Source organism: Batrachochytrium dendrobatidis (assembly GCF_000203795.2).
Source record: "Batrachochytrium dendrobatidis JAM81 unplaced genomic scaffold BATDEscaffold_17, whole genome shotgun sequence".
NCBI classification, from domain to species: domain Eukaryota; kingdom Fungi; phylum Chytridiomycota; class Chytridiomycetes; order Rhizophydiales; genus Batrachochytrium; species Batrachochytrium dendrobatidis.
This window is the reverse complement of record NW_006281115.1, coordinates 334,279-354,619: the sequence shown is the minus strand read 5'-3', so window position 1 is coordinate 354,619 and position 20,341 is coordinate 334,279. Positions and strand designations below refer to the sequence as shown.

At 39.3% G+C, this 20,341-nt stretch overlaps 8 protein-coding genes across 8 annotated transcripts; 4 read left to right on the top strand and 4 right to left on the bottom strand.

The window, feature by feature from the left end:
* Positions 1-1,572: 1,572 nt before the first annotated feature.
* On the bottom strand, positions 1,573-3,303 carry BATDEDRAFT_36210 (uncharacterized protein). The gene is made up of 7 exons (XM_006682596.1): positions 2,983-3,303; positions 2,748-2,885; positions 2,327-2,660; positions 2,218-2,255; positions 2,035-2,157; positions 1,833-1,953; positions 1,573-1,761 (listed from the first exon to the last, which is right to left on the bottom strand). Exons 1-7 carry the CDS (start codon positions 3,274-3,276, stop codon positions 1,601-1,603), a joined length of 1,209 nt encoding a protein of 402 aa, XP_006682659.1. The 5' UTR covers positions 3,277-3,303; the 3' UTR covers positions 1,573-1,600.
* Positions 3,304-3,512: 209 nt separating this feature from the next.
* On the top strand, positions 3,513-5,314 carry BATDEDRAFT_92357 (D-lactate dehydrogenase; the record flags this gene model as incomplete). Its single annotated transcript, XM_006682669.1, has 4 exons — positions 3,513-3,719; positions 3,806-4,106; positions 4,178-4,450; positions 4,527-5,314. The coding sequence occupies 4 exons, from the start codon at positions 3,513-3,515 to the stop codon at positions 5,288-5,290; spliced, it is 1,545 nt and encodes a 514-aa protein (XP_006682732.1). The 3' UTR covers positions 5,291-5,314.
* A 100-nt stretch (positions 5,315-5,414) lies between these two features.
* BATDEDRAFT_28279 (uncharacterized protein) lies at positions 5,415-5,915 on the bottom strand (the record flags this gene model as incomplete). The annotated part of the gene is made up of 4 exons (XM_006682548.1): positions 5,415-5,555; positions 5,616-5,708; positions 5,781-5,846; positions 5,913-5,915. 4 exons carry the CDS (start codon positions 5,913-5,915, stop codon positions 5,415-5,417), a joined length of 303 nt encoding a protein of 100 aa, XP_006682611.1.
* Positions 5,916-6,093: 178 nt separating this feature from the next.
* On the top strand, positions 6,094-8,138 carry BATDEDRAFT_18035 (chaperone ATPase HSP60; the record flags this gene model as incomplete). The annotated part of the gene is made up of 3 exons (XM_006682509.1): positions 6,094-6,292; positions 6,491-6,943; positions 7,024-8,138. Coding segments are annotated over 3 exons (1,764 nt in total), but the record flags the coding sequence as incomplete, so codon positions are not given.
* Positions 8,139-8,613: 475 nt separating this feature from the next.
* BATDEDRAFT_14644 (tethering complex subunit VPS16) lies at positions 8,614-12,154 on the bottom strand (the record flags this gene model as incomplete). The annotated part of the gene is made up of 17 exons (XM_006682499.1): positions 8,614-8,883; positions 8,942-9,022; positions 9,075-9,283; positions 9,386-9,494; positions 9,570-9,704; positions 9,810-9,935; positions 10,019-10,153; positions 10,235-10,360; positions 10,431-10,507; positions 10,595-10,675; positions 10,744-10,832; positions 10,936-11,099; positions 11,190-11,447; positions 11,515-11,629; positions 11,681-11,807; positions 11,920-12,005; positions 12,093-12,154. 17 exons carry the CDS (start codon positions 12,152-12,154, stop codon positions 8,614-8,616), a joined length of 2,250 nt encoding a protein of 749 aa, XP_006682562.1.
* A 114-nt stretch (positions 12,155-12,268) lies between these two features.
* Positions 12,269-14,124, bottom strand: BATDEDRAFT_14705 (uncharacterized protein; the record flags this gene model as incomplete). The annotated part of the gene is made up of 6 exons (XM_006682506.1): positions 12,269-12,418; positions 12,489-12,707; positions 12,806-13,210; positions 13,300-13,434; positions 13,512-13,801; positions 13,905-14,124. The coding sequence occupies 6 exons, from the start codon at positions 14,122-14,124 to the stop codon at positions 12,269-12,271; spliced, it is 1,419 nt and encodes a 472-aa protein (XP_006682569.1).
* Positions 14,125-14,304: 180 nt separating this feature from the next.
* On the top strand, positions 14,305-16,133 carry BATDEDRAFT_92401 (prephenate dehydrogenase (NADP(+)); the record flags this gene model as incomplete). The annotated part of the gene is made up of 9 exons (XM_006682668.1): positions 14,305-14,348; positions 14,406-14,607; positions 14,670-14,975; positions 15,041-15,131; positions 15,213-15,334; positions 15,397-15,504; positions 15,568-15,623; positions 15,702-15,966; positions 16,035-16,133. 9 exons carry the CDS (start codon positions 14,305-14,307, stop codon positions 16,131-16,133), a joined length of 1,293 nt encoding a protein of 430 aa, XP_006682731.1.
* A 135-nt stretch (positions 16,134-16,268) lies between these two features.
* BATDEDRAFT_92353 (uncharacterized protein) lies at positions 16,269-19,936 on the top strand (the record flags this gene model as incomplete). The annotated part of the gene is made up of 17 exons (XM_006682667.1): positions 16,269-16,340; positions 16,375-16,627; positions 16,700-16,853; positions 16,914-17,017; positions 17,077-17,206; positions 17,300-17,439; positions 17,525-17,679; positions 17,764-17,801; positions 17,883-18,003; positions 18,108-18,267; positions 18,339-18,491; positions 18,562-18,668; positions 18,757-18,843; positions 18,937-19,314; positions 19,387-19,466; positions 19,530-19,608; positions 19,685-19,936. 17 exons carry the CDS (start codon positions 16,269-16,271, stop codon positions 19,886-19,888), a joined length of 2,415 nt encoding a protein of 804 aa, XP_006682730.1. The 3' UTR covers positions 19,889-19,936.
* Positions 19,937-20,341: the final 405 nt, after the last annotated feature.

Genomic DNA, 20,341 nt, shown 5'->3' with positions numbered 1-20,341 from the left:
AAAAACGTAAGCTGATACATCTGCAATGATTTTAGAAACAAAAAGATCAGAAAAAGCATATGTTTACCGGAGGTTGTTCATAGTCGTGACTGTAATAAGGTGGGTTGTAATTTTGTGCAGATCTCTATATTGATTCAAATACAGGATTTACATGAGTGATTATCACCAAGACCAACAGTTTAGAAAAAGAAAAACTTACCCAAGAGGGCTGATCGTGATAAGTAATGGGTGTATGATGATATACAGGCATCTAAGTTGAACAGATAGGATGAGATATACTAGAATACTATGCAACGACACGGATTACAATGTATCCACAGCACTTACAGATGGAGGATAAGAGTCACCGTGTGGTGGAGCGTAATCATGACTCATACTTGAATAGTGAGGACTGTGATGTTGCAAAGAGCCATGAATAGATGAATTGGATGCGACATTGGGTATTTCATGCCAATCTGATGGTGTGTAATGTGAAGCAGGTTGGACATGATGAGAAGGTGGAGGACGATCCCAATAATCAGCGTCTTTATTCCATCTCCAACGCATATCATCAGTACCGTGATTGTCTTTGTATTGATGATCGTGCACATAGGGAACAGATGATGGCGGATCCTTTTAAAATGCAAAACATTAAGATAATACAAGAATTAGCACATCAAGAGATTCAAGTCGTAACAGCATGAAAAGACATTCAGATTAGACTTACTCTTGGATGAGATGAATGTAAATGGGTTGGAGTATGATCAGAATGTGACGGAGGATAAATGGCATGCTGATAGCCATCATTATAGTAGCCATCGTTTGCTTTGTGCTATATGAGATTAGATTTGAGTTAATTACATTCGCGCAACATCAAGATGATCAAGATGACGATTTGAACTGAAAGATTGAAGCGACAGCTTACATTGTAAGACCAAATCTGACGATCGTCATCGTGGTGAACTAGAGAGTGTTGTGGGATTGCATTTAAATTATGCGAGTACTCGGATGGTAAATGAGGATCGTAAGACATGGATTGTGCAGACTCGTAAGGAGCAGCAGAACGATAATTGTAAGAAGTGGATTGATTCGAGTCATGAACTTCTGCAGTTGGATAGCGTTTAATAGGAGAAACAACTTGTTCTCTCAACAACACATCCTGATATTTACTCAAGGCTTGACGAGGACGAAGTTCATCTTCAGAAGAAACGGAATCATAGCACATGGGTGTAAAACCACTTTTTGGTATGGTCTTGGCAGTAGTTTTGACAGTAGTTTTGGCAGTAGTTTTGACAGTAGTTGCTGCAGATGGACTTGTTGAAGCAACAGCAGACAATGTTGCTAGACCAGAAAAGTGAGGAGAGTTTGTTCGAACAGTAATAGGACGAACAGGAGAGCGATGTTCTTCACTGTTGACATGAGCATCAGAACCCATGCTGTTTGGTCTTGACAGCGGATGCTGATGCATAGTATTGACTATCTCAAGTCCAATTCAACCAATTCAACCCACTCAATACACACACCAATCCTGTTATCAACGATGCCTTGAATCAATAGTTGATGCAAGGTGTACTGTCAACTTTATGTCAACTTCAAGATCCGACAACTTAAATGGTCAACTTTATTTCTCTTCATTTTCCATCAGTTCGGCTAGCTCACGCTCTTCTTGTTCGGATATTAACGCTGTTGATTCCACGCGTTCCTTGCTGGCTTGAGTTAAACTCGCTGTTTTTACCGTCTTGTTCGAGTGTTTTGTCAAAAGTTCTTGTGAGAGTTCTTGCGCTGAGATTCAGTTGTTTATTCATAATCATGTCAGTATTTTGTCTTGTTAAAATCATGTTTAAATAACTTACTGATTGACCAAAACCGAATTGTGTTGTCTAAAGATCCGCTCAAAATAGTATGTTTTCCTGTATACTTGATGGATGACACTTCTCCTGTATGAGCTTCAATGGTTTTAACACATTTATCTGTCTATTCAATTCACCAGTACATGATAATGAGTTTATATTCTTGGTCATGTCATGCATGCTCGAGTATAAACCAAATACTTGCCGCCGTGTTCCACATTCGCATGTTTTCATCACGGCATCCAGTAATCACTATACCATGATCTTCTACTATCAGAACTGATCGAACAAAGTCTGGATGTTCAAATGTTGCTGTGCATGCATTGGTCTATATCATTCATGTGAGCACTATAGACTTGTTACATGATTCAAGTTTAAATAAAATTACCTCAAGATCCCAACGACGTGCTGTCTTGTCAGCAGAGGCTACTCGATCCAGAAATTAAAATCAACCAAGATATAAAGGAATCTTACAAGAAGGTTTGAAAATAACTTACCTGACCATAATTCTGATTCATCTTCAGATAGAGCTAATCCATACACAGAAGTATCGTGTCCATTCAACACTGCAACTTCTTTTCCTGTTGCAGTATCCCATTTTCGGATAGATCCATCAGACGAAGCAGAGAACAAGGTGGATCCATCTTGAGTAACAAGAATGGTTTCTACACCACGAGTATGTCCACGCATGGTTTTAACGTGTTTCCCTGTATTGCCATCCCACTGACAAATGGTCTTATCGGTCGATGCACTGTACAAGACATCACCAAACAGACAAACACTTTTGACAAAATCATTGTGGAATGAAATACAAAAAAGTTGGTTTGCATTCTAAATAGCGAGTATAATCATTTGAATACATTTAGACTCGACTTGATTCTTGATCATAAAAACCATTAAACCATTACAAGACTGTACCTCTGTGTTCCATTTTCGGATCGTCTTATCCCAAGAGCCAGTGAACAAGATGGAATCTTTACCCTTTGTATCGTATAGAATGGCTAAAGAAGTGACGGGACCAGAATGTCCTTTAAACACTCGAATCATGGCTCCAGACTGCACATCAAAAATTCACGAGTGTTGGCATACACAACCATCAATGCTTATCAAACTCCTTTTGAATACAAGATAGCATGTATGCAAAGTAGTCTACCTGAAGGTTTATCTTGCGAGCAACATGACCTGACTCGCCAACATAAGCACATACACCCTTGGGAATCCACTCTCTTTCACCTTCCTTTATATCTTGGTTGGATGTGTCTTGATCCAAACACTGAACCAATTCCATGGCCAATACTTTGGAAGGTAGTTGCAAAGGAAACCCTTTTGATCCAAACTGAATCTGCTTCTCCTTACGAGCAAGCTGTTGCTTCAAAGACAAATCACTCTGGAAAAAGTGATCTTCATCTGTAGATATATTCGGACCCATACCATCAGTCTGCATCATTATCGTTTAATTCAAACTTGAATCTCAATAACACGGAATAAGTCTGTTATAATGGAAAGATGATTATCAGTGTTTTTTTAGAATTTGAACCTCAAGTCGGATCTAAACTTGTCTGTTGATAATCAAGTCATCACGATCCATAGTGAATATTGTATTAATCAGTGCATTCAATGGCTTGAATCACGACTCCGCCATTGCTTCGATTCAACTTATCTTTTATCACTAGCAACTCACTCATGCATTCAAGAGCAATTCTCCATCTTCGTTCATACACTACAAAAACTGCTGTTCCTCTCACTGCAACTCGATTTCCTTCCATCAAGCGTAATCCTGCCTTCAAAACACTCGATTCCAATGATATTGCTGCATTCAAAAAAATACTTCCTGATGAAACTAGTGTAGTGGATGGTACTGATCCTGATGCTCTCTTGCCTTTTAATCAAGTAAGTATGATTTCTATTCATATCAATGAAAACATTATATTGACAAGAATGTCATATTACACTGTCTTGATATAATCTACTTGTAGGATTGGATGCGAAAGTTTCGTGGACAGTCTCAATTGGTTCTAAAACCAAAAACATCGCATCAGGTATCCCAACTTCTCAAGTATTGTAATGATCATCGTATAGGTGTGGTTCCGCAGGGTGGAAATACGGGTCTTGTGGGTGGAAGTGTTCCAGTTCATGATGAGGTTGTGTTGAGCACTCAAGCCATGAGCCGGATTCGTGCTTTTGATCAAGAATCGGGAATCTTGACTTGCGAAGCTGGATGCATTCTGGAGTCTTTGGATCATATGTTGGCTGAAAAAGGATACATGATGCCTTTGGGTAAGTTCAAGGTTTGATTGAACTGCATTGATGTATAATGACTGATTTAAACCATCCGTGTTGAATGCTAGATCTTGGTGCAAAGGGAAGTTGTCATATTGGTGGGAATCTAGCTACAAATGCTGGTGGATTGCGTCTGCTTCGATATGGAAGTCTTCATGGTACTGTTTTATCCATGGAGGTGGTGTTGGCAGATGGAACCATTGTTGAACTGGGAAAACCATTGCGCAAGGACAATACCGGATACGATCTCAAGCAACTCTTTATTGGTTCTGAAGGCACATTGGGAATCATCACTGCTGCATCAATTCTTACTCCTTTAAAACCAAAGGCCGTGAATGTTGGTAAGCTTATTTGATTGTCATGCAACTCTTTTAATATCAAACCTGTTGATCCAATATTCGTTGCTTTATTTTAAAGCGGTTCTTGGTGTATCTTCCTACGAGAGTGTTCAGAAACTCTTTCAAGAAGCTCGTGGTCATTTATCAGAAATTCTATCTGCATTCGAGTTTTTTGACGCATCCTGCATGGCATTGGTTCAAAAGCATATTGCTACGTCACGACTACCCTTTGACACTGCTGCACAATTTTATGTCTTGATTGAAACATCGGGCTCAAACAAGGATCATGATGACGAAAAACTCACAACGTTTCTTGACAGTGTGATGGAAAAAGGATGGGTTGTGGATGGTACTGTAGCGCAAGATGCGACCCAAGTAGCAGCATTTTGGAGTATTAGGGAATCCATCACTGAAGCCTGTGCCAAGGAAGGACCTAATTACAAGTACGATCTAAGTGTGCCATTACCCAAACTGTATGGATTGGTAACCGATATGCGTCAACATCTTTCACAAGTAGGAGTGATGACAGATTCAATGTCTGGAAAACCATTTGTAAAACAAGTGGTTGGGTTTGGACACGTAGGAGATGGAAATCTCCATTTGAACGTGATTGCTAGTGAATGGTCTAAAGATATCGAACGTGCAATTGAGCCAAAAGTGTATGATTTGGTTCAAACAGCACACGGATCCGTGTCGGCTGAGCATGGGATTGGACTTTCAAAGACCATATACTTGTCTCATTCCAAAACCAAAGATGCGATTGCAATGATGCGTAGCTTGAAGCAGACGTTTGACCCAAAAGGCATTTTAAATCCATACAAATACTTTCCCAACAAAGAATAAATGCAATATGACAATGAGAAGTTGAATGAATTGCAATCACTCTTTTATGCCCGAGACAAACACAAGAGTTTCTTGAATAATTTTTAAAGAATTTTATTTGTGCGATAGAATGATGTTTAGGAATTCAAGACTGCAATTTAGCGAGGAGTTCCGAGTCTCTGTACAGAGTGTATTCGATATCACCAATCTTGACAGCATTACCGCCGAATGGAGGCAAGAGCACACGCTCACCTTCCTGAACTGAAACTGGACAAACGACACCATTCTGTAAAATAAAATTAGATCAGAATTTCTACACGACTTGAAGTTCAACTTCAACTATTACCTGACCAGGAGCTCCAGGACCAACAGCAATTACAACAGCTTCGTTGAGAGTTTCTTGAGCATTTTCAGGAATGAAAAGACCAGAAGCAGTTCTCTATTGTTGATACAAGATTGATTTAGTAATATGAAATTCAAGTTGATTTTCAGTTTAAAAGAGTATTAAAACCTCAGCAGCCTTGATACGCTGAACCAAGACTCGATCAAAGAGAGGGAGAATACGTTTAACAGCAGACTAAAGACAAGTTAAAGCAGTTAGTTATCAAGTGAATGAACACAAACGATCAGACAGTTTGAATACCATGACGATTGAAAACTTGATAAAAACAACAGTCGCTTTAAGTTGAAGAAAAGACTCGAATCTGATCGAAAGGAAACAAAAGTCGAAACAATCGAACTTTTAGGAACAAAAATTCTGCAAATAAAAAAAGGTTTTCAGAAAATCAAAATCTGATCGTCGAGTTCAACTTATCCAATTTATTATCATGTTCTCTGCTGCTGTTGCTGCTCTCAGAACCAGATCTACTGTCGTAAGAAGTTCTGTTTCCATTCGTCATTATTCATCCCATAAAGAAGTTCTTTTTGGTCAAGATGGTCGTCAACGAATGGCTAAAGGCGTTGATATTCTTGCCAAGGCCGTTGCTGTCACTCTGGGACCAAAAGGTCGCAATGTGATCATTGGTATGTATTGATCAATGTCTTGAATTCTATTTCATTGCTGCTCACTTTGGTTTATGAATGTCTTGGTTTGAGTGATCTGTTTTACATTTTTTTATTGAATCGATCGTTATGTTGGCTTCACTTTCTTGCTGACTCTCTTTTAATCTTTGGTTTACAAAAACTTGCATGATTTGTTTTGTTATTTCATTAAATGGTTAGAACAAACATATGGATCTCCAAAGATCACCAAGGATGGTGTTACAGTTGCAAAATCAATTGTTTTGGAAGACAAATTCGAGAATCTCGGTGCTCGTCTCGTTCAAGATGTTGCTAGCAAGACAAACGAGGCTGCTGGTGACGGTACCACCACTGCCACCATTCTTACTCGTGCTATTTTCTCAGAGGGTCTCAAAAATGTCGCTGCAGGTGTCAACTCTATGGATCTTCGTAAAGGTGTTCATCAAGCTGTGGATCTTGTGGTTCGCTTCTTGAAGGAAAACGCTCGTCCCATCACCACCTCGCAGGAAATTGCTCAGGTTGCTACCATATCTGCCAACGGTGATAAGCACGTTGGTCAAGTCATTGCTAATGCCATGGAAAAGGTGGGCAAAGAAGGTGTCATTACCGTCCAGGAAGGCAAAACTCTTGTTGATGAGCTCGAGGTCACTGAAGGTAGTTTTTTAATTCAACTTTTTACAAATGGTTTTGATGTGGTGTCATGTACTGATTCCAATATGTATTGCTTTCAATAGGCATGCGTTTTGATCGTGGTTTCATTTCACCTTACTTTGTTACTGATGCTCGCACCCAGAAGATTGAGTTTGAAAAACCTCTTCTTCTTTTTTCTGAGCGCAAGATCTCTTCCCTTCAGGATCTACTTCCTGCTCTTGAAATCTCTGCACAAAAGCGTCGTCCACTTCTCATTATTGCCGAGGATATCGACGGTGAGGCTCTCGCTGCATGCATCCTCAACAAACTTCGTGGACAGCTTCAAGTCGCCTGTGTCAAGGCACCCGGATTCGGTGACAACCGCAAGGCAATCTTGCAAGACATGGCTATTCTCACAGGAGGAACCGTTTTTAGCGATGAAGTCAACATTAAGCTCGAAAAGTGTCTTTTTGAAGATCTTGGCTCAGCTGCTCTTGCCACCGTCACAAAGGATGACACCATTTTCCTCAATGGTGCTGGATCCAAGGATGCCGTTAGCCAACGTTGCGATCAGCTTCGCTCTTTCATCACCTCCACAGTCTCCGACTACGAGCGTGAAAAACTTCAGGAGCGTCTTGCTAAGCTCTCTGGCGGTGTTGCTGTCATTAAAGTCGGTGGTGGTTCCGAAGTTGAAGTGGGCGAGAAAAAGGATCGATTCGATGATGCTCTTAATGCCACTCGTGCTGCCGTCGAAGAGGGCATCGTTCCCGGTGGAGGTACCGCCTTTATCAAGGCTAGTCGTCTTCTCCAAAGCCTCAAGCTTGAAAACTTTGACCAAAATCTTGGTGTCGATATCGTCCGCAAAGCTATTCTTGCTCCAACTCGCATTATCGTCGATAATGCTGGCGAGGAAGGATCTGTGGTGGTGGGTCGCTTGCTTGAATCCTACACTCCTCCAAAAGAGGGATTGAAAGATACCAACGAGACTTCCTTTAGCTATGGATACAATGCTGCCACAGGCCAGTATGTGGATATGATCAAGGAAGGTATTATTGATCCACTCAAGGTTCAGCGCACTGCTCTCTATGATGCTAGCAGTGTTGCTTCGCTTTTGACTACTACCGAGGCAATGATTGTCGATGCTCCTACCAAGGAGGGTGCTGCACCTGCTATGGGCGGCATGGGTGGTATGGGCGGCATGGGTGGTATGGGCGGTATGATGTAAACGTAGCGCGTATCTGTTGATGTCCACTTTATCTCCAGATCGTGTTCCAGTTGCCTTTTCATCCTTTCAATACTTGAACTCTTGCATCTTTAAACTTCCAAAAACAATATATTTTTTCACTCCAACCTTGTTTTATTTTGATTTTTTACTGATATGTATGCAAAGTCATTGCATAAGCAGGTTGGGTTCAATCAAAAAGTCAATTCCAAAGCCTTTGGCGATCGTCATGTTCTGACATCCGTTACACCGGGTTGTTGTAGATTAGCAATATGTGCCTTGAGTTCCCCGTGCGCAACAGTCGATATGGATCTTCCCAACGACTCGACAAACAGTTCTGCTCTGAATCCATGACCAGCCTCCAACAAAGATTCGACCACATGCTTGTGTCCAAATTTGGGGTTTGATTTAGCAAACTAAAACAGTTGTATCCAGTCGCATCGTCCAATCATATGCAGAGTTCAGTGTTAGATTAAATACCCAAACTGACCCAACATCCACCACTTACTTTGTCCAGTGCTTCCCATGTTTCGTTTTGAATAATAGCACGCAACTCTAACCAGGCAAACCTACGATCATCCATTTTTAAATCACTCTTGATTTTAAGTGCTCGACTCATGTGTCCTAGAATCAAACATTTGAATACTGTATCGGTCACTGATAAATCAAGAAACGTTTGTCCTGTAAGTTCTCGCTCGAGCGTGGACTGAATTTGTAGCAGTTTACTTTGATCCTCCAGTGACTTTAAAACCATTAGTGATGATGAAATCAATTACAAAAATTCTTGATCAAAACATTACCTTGGTTTCAAATATGCTTTCCTTTTCTTCTCCGTATAGTTTTATCGCTTTTTTTAATTTCAACAGTCGCGACGGTATATCCTATACATTCAATGGATGAGTAGATCAACTCTGTTTTAAAACACAAATGTACTCTTGCCTTGTCTGCACAACTCTCGTCAAGTATCAGGTTTGCACTGGATACCCTTCGATCATCTTGGTAATAAAAGTCGTAGAGGAGTTGAGGATCTTGTTCACGCGCATACAACTCGAGCAAATTGCATGCAAGCGGCTTGGTGCTAATAATCCGGAAAAAGTCGGCTAGCGGCAGTTTGCGTTTCATGTGCAATACTACAAGATACACTATACCCCGACATTGCATACCCATAACAATATAGGTGTAATAAAACAAGAATCAGTTGGAGTGAATTCACACATCAATGGTGATTGTAACCCATGACATACCTAGATCCGTATCAAATGATTCAACAGCCTTGGTCAGTGCCGATTCATCCTGCTGCATGCTAAGTAAAAGCGGAACTTGATCAGAAGGAGATGGCTCAAAATCCAAAAGCTAAACCAAACATCATTCATCAACATATCAATCACTGCATTTGCTCTACATCATTCAATGAATACAAAAACGCACCTTTGTAGCAAGCTTGATTCGGCCAACAGCATAGGCAGCTTTGGCAATTTCTGCAAATGATATTCCTGGTCGATCATTCATTTTTTCAACAATCATTCGACATACAGTCTCTTCATCATCTGTAGATTGCTTGACCTATACATGTGTTTGAGATTTAAAGTAAAGCAGCACGCAAAAATAAACATGCATGCTTGTAAACATTCAACATAGATGGTGACTTTTGTAACCCACACTACATACCTTGACCCGTGCCCAATCAATCAAAACACGATCAATGGGCATTCTAAGGTATTCGCAAATTCGTCGAGCTAAAAGATGCTCTCTCCGATTAATCAATCGATCAATCAATCCTTCAGGCGATATGTGCTGGTACCTGAAACATAACCACACGGTTAGAACTCATCCGTATCACTAGTAGATACGCTTCCAAAAAGCAGCAATGAAAATACAACGTACTGCTTGTATGTGAGTGGAATACCAATCTGGTTATTGTGAAGAGCATTCAAAACACGAATGGATTGACACGCCTTGACAAATCTATCAGCTGAAAACGAGTCAAGATAAGCCTTTCCAAAAGATGCAGCCTATTTACCACATCAATGTCAATATTGGAACTACAGGGTTTACTACACTAATTGCTAGTTTCTGTGTCATGCACCACTTACGCGAAGTAAAGCTTTTTGTAGCTGAATGTCAAACTCGTTGCAAGCACCATCAATACATGACGTGACAGCTTCCATCAATTGTCCGCGAATGCTACGAATGTTTTCATCACATTTGGGACTTTGTTTCTATACTCATTTATAAGGGTTAATGCTACACGACTATATCATGCATAATGTGTAATCAAGTTGGACAAACCTCAAAATGCTCTCGTGCATCAAACAAAATAGCTCCAGGAGCAGTAGATCCAATTCGAAAAATGGTTTCAGTAACCACTACATAGTCGAGTTTTAGCAGAAAACAGTATTGAATAGACTATAACTTTACTCATTGAATCGGAATACAATTAAAACGTGGATTACCTGGAACACGTTCAAGGAGCTCACATCGAGTGTTGCTGATAATCCGTGCACAATCAATCTCGTTAACAATATGAACAACACCTTCGTGTGCATATCTAAATCAACTCGGATATTAGTTTATATGAGCGCGCTTTTAAAGCATTCATGACATGTTTGTACTTGCTTGATCCAATCTCCTGATGGGCCTACCATGAGAATTGTATCCTCCCAATGCAACAGTACTGAATCATTACCGCACCTAAATTTCATATAAAAACCTCGTGTTATAAAATAGAACTGGACATGAACACAAGATTTGGGGCGTTTCAAGATAATTTAAAATCGGTGGATTGATAATGTACCATGTCATTTGCAAGGGTGGAACACTTGAGTTGGTTCGAAATTCAGCGAGATTAGTTTGAAAATCAGATGATACAACCCATAACCTTCCATTAGCAGTGAATAGAGCAAGAAATTTTGCATTGGGCGATACGGCCATTCTAGTAAACGGGCCTTGCTGAAGCATCTATTGATTTTGAACAAGCGCGGATCAGTATCAAAAGTACACGTACAGTTTATGGAATAGTATATGTCCAACAGTAAGATATCAACCTACTTGATCCTGAGCATTTTTTGCATCCACGACCACAATGGTGTTGTTGACTGCCAACAGAATTTCAACATGTTTGCTTAGACTATACGTGGCAGAAATAAATGACCACGAATGAGGTGGTTGAACCAGACCAGGATTTGCCAATAAGATGGGTCGTGGTTCATCGAGATTTGCGACAAGAATAAGTTTTAGATTTGTAGTAAGAATTACAGCGCTATTTTCCCATACATGAGCATCAAGCACACCATTCTCTTTTGCTTCCTGAATTTGAATTAGAAACCTACAAGACATGACTGATTAGGAATCTATCAAAACATCACACATTTACCTCGCCGAGAGTAATCTGAACAAAATCGCCTTGAAGATCATAAAGACGCAGCGAACCGTATTCCATCACACACACTAGTCGCTCCTTGAGTGTCCATCCCATAACAATAATTCTACTCTTGTCCCACTACACAAGACTCATCTGTCAATCTTTGTATTCACACTACTTTGCACGATGATTTAAACTTGCCTGAAACTGAGTGAGTAGTTTTCCTGATGAAGTGTAGATGTGCATGACAGGCTTTGAGCTCAAAGCAGCTACTGCCACCATTTTACGATCGTTGCGCATCATGGCTAGATTGAATACATGACAAGAATGGGTCATTTTGATGATAAAGCGGAGTAGTCAATATCGAGTCAAGACAAGAATGAACTAGTCTTGACCTGAATGCAAGCATCACTCTACCAATTGGACCACCAAATGGAGCTGCTGCAACAGTCATCTTTGCCAAGTCCACTTTATTCCATATCATTTGATAGAGTTCATATTTACTATTCAACTCAATTCATGATTGAATTACAACGATTTCATATTAGTAACCGACACTCGAATCTTGATACTCGACTGCAATTCAATACCGATAAAACTTGTCAGCCAGAGGATTCCAATCTCCACAAGGAGAAGTATATGCAAGTGACATAGTGAACAATACTTGGTTTGGATCCAAGACAAGACACTATCTGCGATCGAAGACGTTCAATAAGAATGAAATGGAGTCATATCTGATATTTATTTAAAATGTATTGCTAGAATCTTAGCGATATCGTGTGGGTTGCACAAGATCCATTTCAAGTAGTTTGGCTCGTAGTAGAGTCGCTCGAGATTGAAATGCAAAGTCTGTTGCAATCTCGGTAGCTCTGGAGTACAGTTGACTGCGTTGGTTGTGTTGTTTGGCTCGTAGAATCTATTTCAAATATTAATCAATCACTGCATGATATATAGTAACTTGTCAGCTATGCATTATAATAATCTACCTTGTTGTGACTATCAATGCGCGCCTGGATGTGACCATCGCCAATCAGAACTGCAACCTCGCGCTCAAGATCTGAAACAGTGCAGTTGAAGCTAGATGCCATCTTGTTCATATCTACTGTCACAAAAGGGAAAAAGTATTGTACTAGCGCCTTTTTTCTGATCTGTTGGTAAATGTGCTCAACATGATCATGAAGATACATGTCCAGCAGTAGATCATTCTATTACAAGGTATATGTATGTCAACACATCTGACCAACTAATCTCAACCCATCCCATTCAATACCCTGGTTAAATATAATCTCAATATATCTGTTACCTTGATCTTGCCAAGAATATCTAATGATGCTCGAAAGTTTAGCGAATAAAAGGCATAAATCATTTCACGAATTTGTGGTTCCAATTCCAGAAACTGTTTAAAACTCGAGTTTTCAAACACAAGCTTTTTCAGTTCGGATCGTTCAAATGTTGCAAGAGCTATCAATCCACCGTAGACGGCAACGTCATTGGGAGAAATTGTTTCGTATAGTTCATTGACGTGATCAAATGGAATGGATAGAAAGCTTTTAGCAGCCTTGTAATAAGCACCTGTTTCGAGACTGAGAATACCACAAATGGATGTAAGCTTGGAACCAAGAGTTTCCTTGTTGGGTAAATCTGGAATGGTTTCTGCTTTGATCAGATACGTTTGTGCATGTGAAAAAGTTCCCATTGCAATACAAGTCTGACAACATTGCAGATTTAGTTTAAATCCATCATCACTTGCAAACTAGAATAAGCTTTTTAAATTTTAAATGAATATATCAAGATTACCTTGACAACACTCAAACACATATCCAAGATATGTTTTGGAGTAGTGCAGTAATCCTTGGTGCGAGTATAACTCTTGAGAGCATTTTGTAGATCGCCCAAAGCATAGAAATGATCACCAAAGTCGGAATGGCCCATCTAGAACAGATTCATGATGAGTGTTGATAGACTGCAAGCAGTTGCTAATTCCGATTACAGTGGATGATAAAACATACCCGAATGCTCTCCTTGATTGAATTGGCTCTGTATGTTCTGAGTTCATACTCTAGTTGATCTGTTTTTTTTCTTGAAGCCAATCTGGTCTGCTCAACCCATTTCTCATCCACATTCATGGGCAAGCGTTGTAAAGAAGTCAGATAGTCGTTGAGTTTACCCAAGACAATGAGATACTTGTCTACATTGACAGTTTCAAGTAGTTCCTTGGCTGCAAATTGAAGAGCGTCTACCTGAAGAACAGGACAACGATCAGCAATGAAGATCAAACGGTCTATTCTGGTTGTACGAGCTATTATAAACAACAGTTAGATCTACAGAGTTGGCTGGACGAGATTGACACTGAGGTGTTGATATTATTCAAGATTCCAACACTACTCGACCATGAACATTACATTTATAATTAGCAATATGAGACTCCAGATCCATTGAGGTTGAAGTAACAATAACCCTAGTCTTCTTCTTCTTATTTGACTCAGTTCCAGGAGTGCTACCATTAACTTCCATATCCAGAAAGTCTTGAGTAGGATGAGAAGCAGATGCAATGTGAACTGTTTCAATACTATCCAAGTTTTCAACCAACGAAGACGTTGAAGAAGCAGGAGTGTCAAGCATGTCAGTATCCATGACGAATAATAATTGTTGAGGATTTGTTCAACTTCAACTTGAATTTGCTTTGCAATGAACACTCAATGTGTAACGAATGTTGGGATAATTGGATTAGGTGTGAAGTGATGGAATTGAATGTTTTGTAAAGATTCAACTCTTATTCATTGTGTTATTCATATAGGTGATATGGGCAAGTTGTATGCTCGCACATTTATCAAGGCTGGGTTAAGGTAGTTTGTTAATTGTTAATTCTCTTGAATTCATTATGTTAATTCTCTTGAATTCAGTGTGTTTGCTTGCGATGTACCAGAAAGATATTCTGATTTACTTGAAGAGTTTCTTGAGTCTGGCATTCATATCCTCAAGGATGGATTTGCTGTTGTTCGTCAATGTGATTTTGTCATCTTCAGTGTTGAAGCCATGAGCATTCGAACTGTTGTTTCTAAATTCGGTCCTGCAATGAAGGTCGGCTCAATCGCTTGTGGTCAGGTAATCAGATTGTTGTTTAAACTTTATAGATTTGGTTTTGATTCCAACTATAATCATGTCAGACTTCTGTCAAAACACCCGAGATTGCTGCATTCCAAGAGTTTTTACCACAAGATGTTCAGATTGTTACATGTCACTCGTTGCATGGTCCAAGTGTCAATCCTAAAGGACAACCTTTGGTTGTTATTCGACATCGTAGCGATCAACCCCGATTCGATCTTGCCATCAAAATTCTAAAAACATTGCAGTCGGATATGGTGTATCTGACTGCTGCCGAGCATGATCGTATTACTGCTGATACGCAAGCAGTCACTCATGTTGCATTTTTGTCCATGGGAACAGCCTGGAAAACTCAATCTACTTTTCCGGTATGTTTTCTATCCATTCATCTTGTATACAATAGTTTGAATCTGACTCTATCCAATATCTCAAGTGGGAAAGTGCTTCTTATGTTGGTGGTATTGAAAATGTCAAGGTGTTGATGGCTCTTCGTATTTACAGCAGTAAATGGCATGTTTATTCGGGTGAGTCGACTGTTTTATGATACACAATGTCTTGTATGCATGATCAATGGTTAACGTGTATGGGTCATGCAATTCAAATAGGACTTGCGCTTATGAATCCAAATGTCATGCCACAAGCACAACAGTATTCCCAGTCTGTCTCGGATCTATTCAAATTAATGATTCAGGAGAATATTACCGAGCTGACTACTCGAATCAAAAATGTATGTGATGTTGGATGTTCAACAAGATTGACTCGGTTACTGAACAAATAGACTTTGAATAGGCTCGTGATTTTGTATTCGGTGATTTCAGTAGAACTCCTATTCTGCTATCAGATTCTGTTCTTGATCAATTTTCGCTGAGTGCTATTCCAAAAGAAAAGCGTAAATCGGTAAAACATGATATTATCCATGAATGCATACATTTAGATGCAGTGTTACTCACATGTTATCAGAACTCTCATTTGTCACTACTTGCCATGGTAGATTGTTGGGCACAACTCAAAATCAAGTAATTGTCGTGAATTCAATGATGATTGGAATGCATCGCATACTAAAGCCACTAATATATTAACATGTTGATTGATAGACCCTACGAGCATCTGATTTGCCAAACACCTCCTTTCAGATTACTCCTTGGTATAGCCGAGTTTTTATTTCGGGATGAAAATATGCTGAATGAATCCATTCAATCAGCTATATATGATAAAAGCATCCGATCAGATGACTGCGAATTCTATACATCGACCAAAGGATGGGTAGAATGTATTGGTCTAGGGAGTCCAGATGCGTATCGACAGCGATTTGAATGCACGGCAGCCTTTTTTTCGGATCGAACCACTCAAGCACGAAAGGTATTTATGCAAACTCAATGTATATTGCTCATGACACGCACGACACTCAATACAACCATTGGATCTAGGTGTCGGCACAACTGGTAGAGATGATTGCTCAAAAGATTCATTCAAATGAATCTGAATCATGCTCAGTCGAGACCAAGAAACGAGTTCGTGAGCAATAAACTTGTCAAGACAATATTTTTTATAAACATTTGGAAATCAAAGCCAAGACCGGAACATTGGATTGTCAAGCAGTTGAACATGTGACTTTCAATGACATTGCAGTCAAGTTTTTGCAGTTGGCAACAAGGATTGTCATGGCATCTACGGATATGACTGCAGGCTCAATGTTTCATTTATCTGCTGTACTAGTGGGTCACTCTCAAGATGTAAATTCATCATGATGCTCATTGAAAAATATAGATGGATCTGGTTGTTGTCCGTCCGATAGAATCTGAATTGCTGTTCATCTTGCTGTCATACATTCTAAAGGTCAAGGCTATTGCTTCGTTAGATGAAGATACCCTGGTCTCTGCGTCCAGAGACAGACAGGTTATTGTATGGCAACGACTTGTTAAAGGAGAAGCTTCGTTTGTTCAAAAAGCAGTCTTTACTGGTCACAGTCACTTTGTTAATTCGCTTGTGTGTGTTCCTGCGAATGAAAAGTATCCAAATGGTATACTGAGCTTGGCTTGATGTGTTCATTCCTGGTAGTAATCTAAACCCGTCTCATTTGCTCAATATAAAGGTCTGATCTACAGTGGTGGATTCGATAAAATCATTTATGCATTCGATCCTACTCGTATCGATGAGCCAGTGTATAAGCTTACTGGTCATACTGATAATGTGTGTAGTTTAAGTCTCGCTGACAATGGCGATGTACTGTCAGGATCGTGGGACAAGTAAGATGTGTCAATACAAGTATGAGACTCTTGAATCGCATTCACTAATCTAATCAAAAGAACTGCAAAGGTTTGGCGCGATGGAGTTCAAGTCTTTACCTTGAAAGGTCATACACAGACTGTTTGGAGCGTGCTTGCACTGTCGTCTGATACGTATCTTACAGGTATTGAATTGGATCGTGTTTTCTTGATGTGTTTGAATTAACTTTTTTAAACATCTTAGCTTCGGCTGACAAGACCATCAAGTTTTGGGTCGGATCTAAAAATACAAAAACTCTTACTGGTCACTCTGATGTTGTTCGTAGTCTTACTCGAGTCCCAAAAATCGGATTTGCATCTTGTTCAAACGATGGGTGTGTTGCTAATACTGCTTTACTATATGTCATGAAGCGCTGTCTTGTTCAGAATCTCATTACTAACCAAATGAATTGATTTTAAATATCTAGATCCATTCGAATTTGGAATTTCGATGGTGATCTTCTGTCTGAATTATATGGTCATACATCCTTTGTATATAGTCTGGATCTTCTTGGCTCGGGTGAACTAGTGTCTGGTGGAGAAGATCGAACTATACGAATTTGGAATGGTACGACGTGTTTTAAACTATTATTCTCACTCTTTGGTTCTAGTATAAACCACAGTGATTGATTTGCATATTTGTGTTTTGATAGAATCCGGTTTGGTTCAGACCATGACTCAGCCATGCATTTCTATTTGGTGTGTGGCAACTATGCCCAATCAAGATATTGCTACTGGAGGAAACGATGGCATTGTTCGAATATTTACTCGCACAGAGAAGCGATATGCAAGCTTGGATATCATCAAGGTAGTTTATATAATCGTGAATTACGTGTATCAAGTTGTAACAGTAACATCATATTAACATTTGATAATATTACATTGATTTTAGGCTTTTGATGAGTCAGTTGCCGCTACTGCTATTTCTTCGTAAGTACATACTGGTACTACTTTGAACTGCTCAAATAATTGGATTTTAAAACAACTAGGCCTCAACTTTTGTATATATAGAAATAGTGTTGGAGATGTGGATAAATCTAAACTTCCTGGTCTCGAAGCTCTCACTGTACATGGTACAAAAGATGGTGAAGTCAAGATGGTTCGAATCGAAAATACGGTCGAGGCTCATCAGGTAAGTGTATTGATATTTCTAGATAAATCCTGATCATGTGTTTTGTTTTACAAAAGCATGTCAGTTTGACAAATAGAATCTGATATCTTGTGTTTTTGATAAAGTGGAATGCTGCTGAAGCTCAATGGATCAAAATTGGAGAAGTGATGGATGCCATTGGCAATTCACGCAAGCAGATATATAATGGCAAGGAATATGATCATGTGTTTGATGTAGATATTCAAGAAGGTGCTCCTCCTCTTAAACTTCCTTACAACACTGGTGGTAAGCATTCTACATCACTTGGGTTTATACACTGTATATTAGCTTGGTTATTTAAACTAGTTTACTTTTAGATAATCCTCTCCAGGCTGCACAAGATTTTATTCAAAAAAATGATCTTTCGCCCAATTATTTGGATCAAATTGCAGAGTTTATTACCAAGAACTCTACTGCAGTCACTCTTGGCGTAGACCCTGTACCATCTCATTATGTAGATCCATTCACTGGTAATGCATTCATAAATTACAACACTTGTGTGAAAATTCTCGAAATTGAAGCTGATTCAAAATACTTTAGGCGGATCTCGGTATGTCTCTAACGAAGCTAGTGCCGCTGTTTCTGGTACTCCATCTGCTCACGCTATTGGATCTAAATCAAGCAATGGGTCTAACCTGATTCCCATGGTAAATGTAATGCTCAAATACAATAGTTGACATTTCTACAACTGTTAACAAATATCGTTGTCGCGCACTTGTTTTATAAATAATTCAGCGCAGCTATTCGTTTTTTAAAGTCATCAATATTAAAGCTGCATTAAGCAAGATTTTACAGCTAAACAGCGAAATTGAAAAATCAATGGTATGTTCATTGCAGCAACTTGATCATGGCCATGTTTACAGTACTATCATTTGTTATTACAAGCTTTTTTAATATTCTATTTTTGTAATCAAGGAATTTGGAGAGGTTTGCATGAAACCAGAACAGGAAAAGCATCTTGAAAAGCTTGTTTTGCGTATTGAAGCAGGAAAACTTGACGATTTTGATGCTACTGATTTTAAAATTCTATCACTTTTGGCATTTGAATGGCCCGAAGCTCATCGATTTCCTGGCATTGATCTATTCCGAGTGGTCGTATTACATACCACTGCACCACTTCAGCTTGATTCAGATTTTGTCTTTACTATTTTGCGTGCTGCCCAACTTCCTGTTCAAGATGTTACTTTGCTAACCAAATCACAAGAAACAACTGTCATGCTTGCACTGAGGGCATTGTCTAATTTGTTCTCCAAAGCAGATTTCCGCACTGTACTGTACCGTCAACGCCAACAGGCGAGTAGTGTGATATCATGTCAGTGTTTCCATTGTGCATATTGCTGACTTGAACCATTAAATTGTGTTTAGATTTTGAATCAAACCTCGGAACTTGCCAAAAAGGCTGACAACAAAAACCTGCGTGTTGCATTGGCCACACTCTACCTCAAGTAAGTCGACGTGACTCTATATTTTGAATTCCCTATATTATGTTGACACCTTGGTCTCATTAGCATGGCAGTGATGGTATGTGAAAACGAAACAACTTTTGATGATGCGTTCTCGGTAGATCTTCTTGAAATATTGTCCAAGGTTAGTTTTATCTGGTTTGAACCTATCGGACAATGCATTTTGATGCTGATATTGCATGTTTTGCAAACGCTTGCAGATGATACATACAGAAACAGATGGCGAAGCACTATTTCGCGAACTTATAGCAATCGGAACTATTATTTCCAACAGCAAGGAAGCTCGCGAAGCTGCTATTCTTTTGGATATGAAGAGCTCAATCAAGCATGTTTCCAAGGTTACGAGCGAACACGAGGCTAAACTGCAAAAGGCCGAAACTGAATTGATGGCGTATCTAAACTGATAAAACGCAGGTTTCTGGTGAAAACAGTCTTGAATAAACTGCTTTTTCAAAGTTTGACGTTTACAGCTGTGTTAACGGCAATGAGAACATGAACTATATTTTTGATTATATAAACATTTTTATCATGCTTTGAAACCATTCTGATAACATCAAGCAGGTAGCTGTGCAGACTTTAAAAACGTGAATTCTGTGGGATTGCACGATTGCTTTAGGTCAATATACAGACTCTAGGTATAAGATTTCCAAACGCACATTTTATTACAGACAGCATTTTAGCAAACTGTTTAATCAAACCTGACTTACCAACCATTCGACAAATGGCACGAAAATTGGAACTACACTGGACCGAGTGCCTATCAAAGTCAATTTATGTACGAAAACGACAAATATTCAAACATTATTTATTCCAACAAGTCGATCGTTGCAAGATAAATGCAACCTCCATTTTACGTG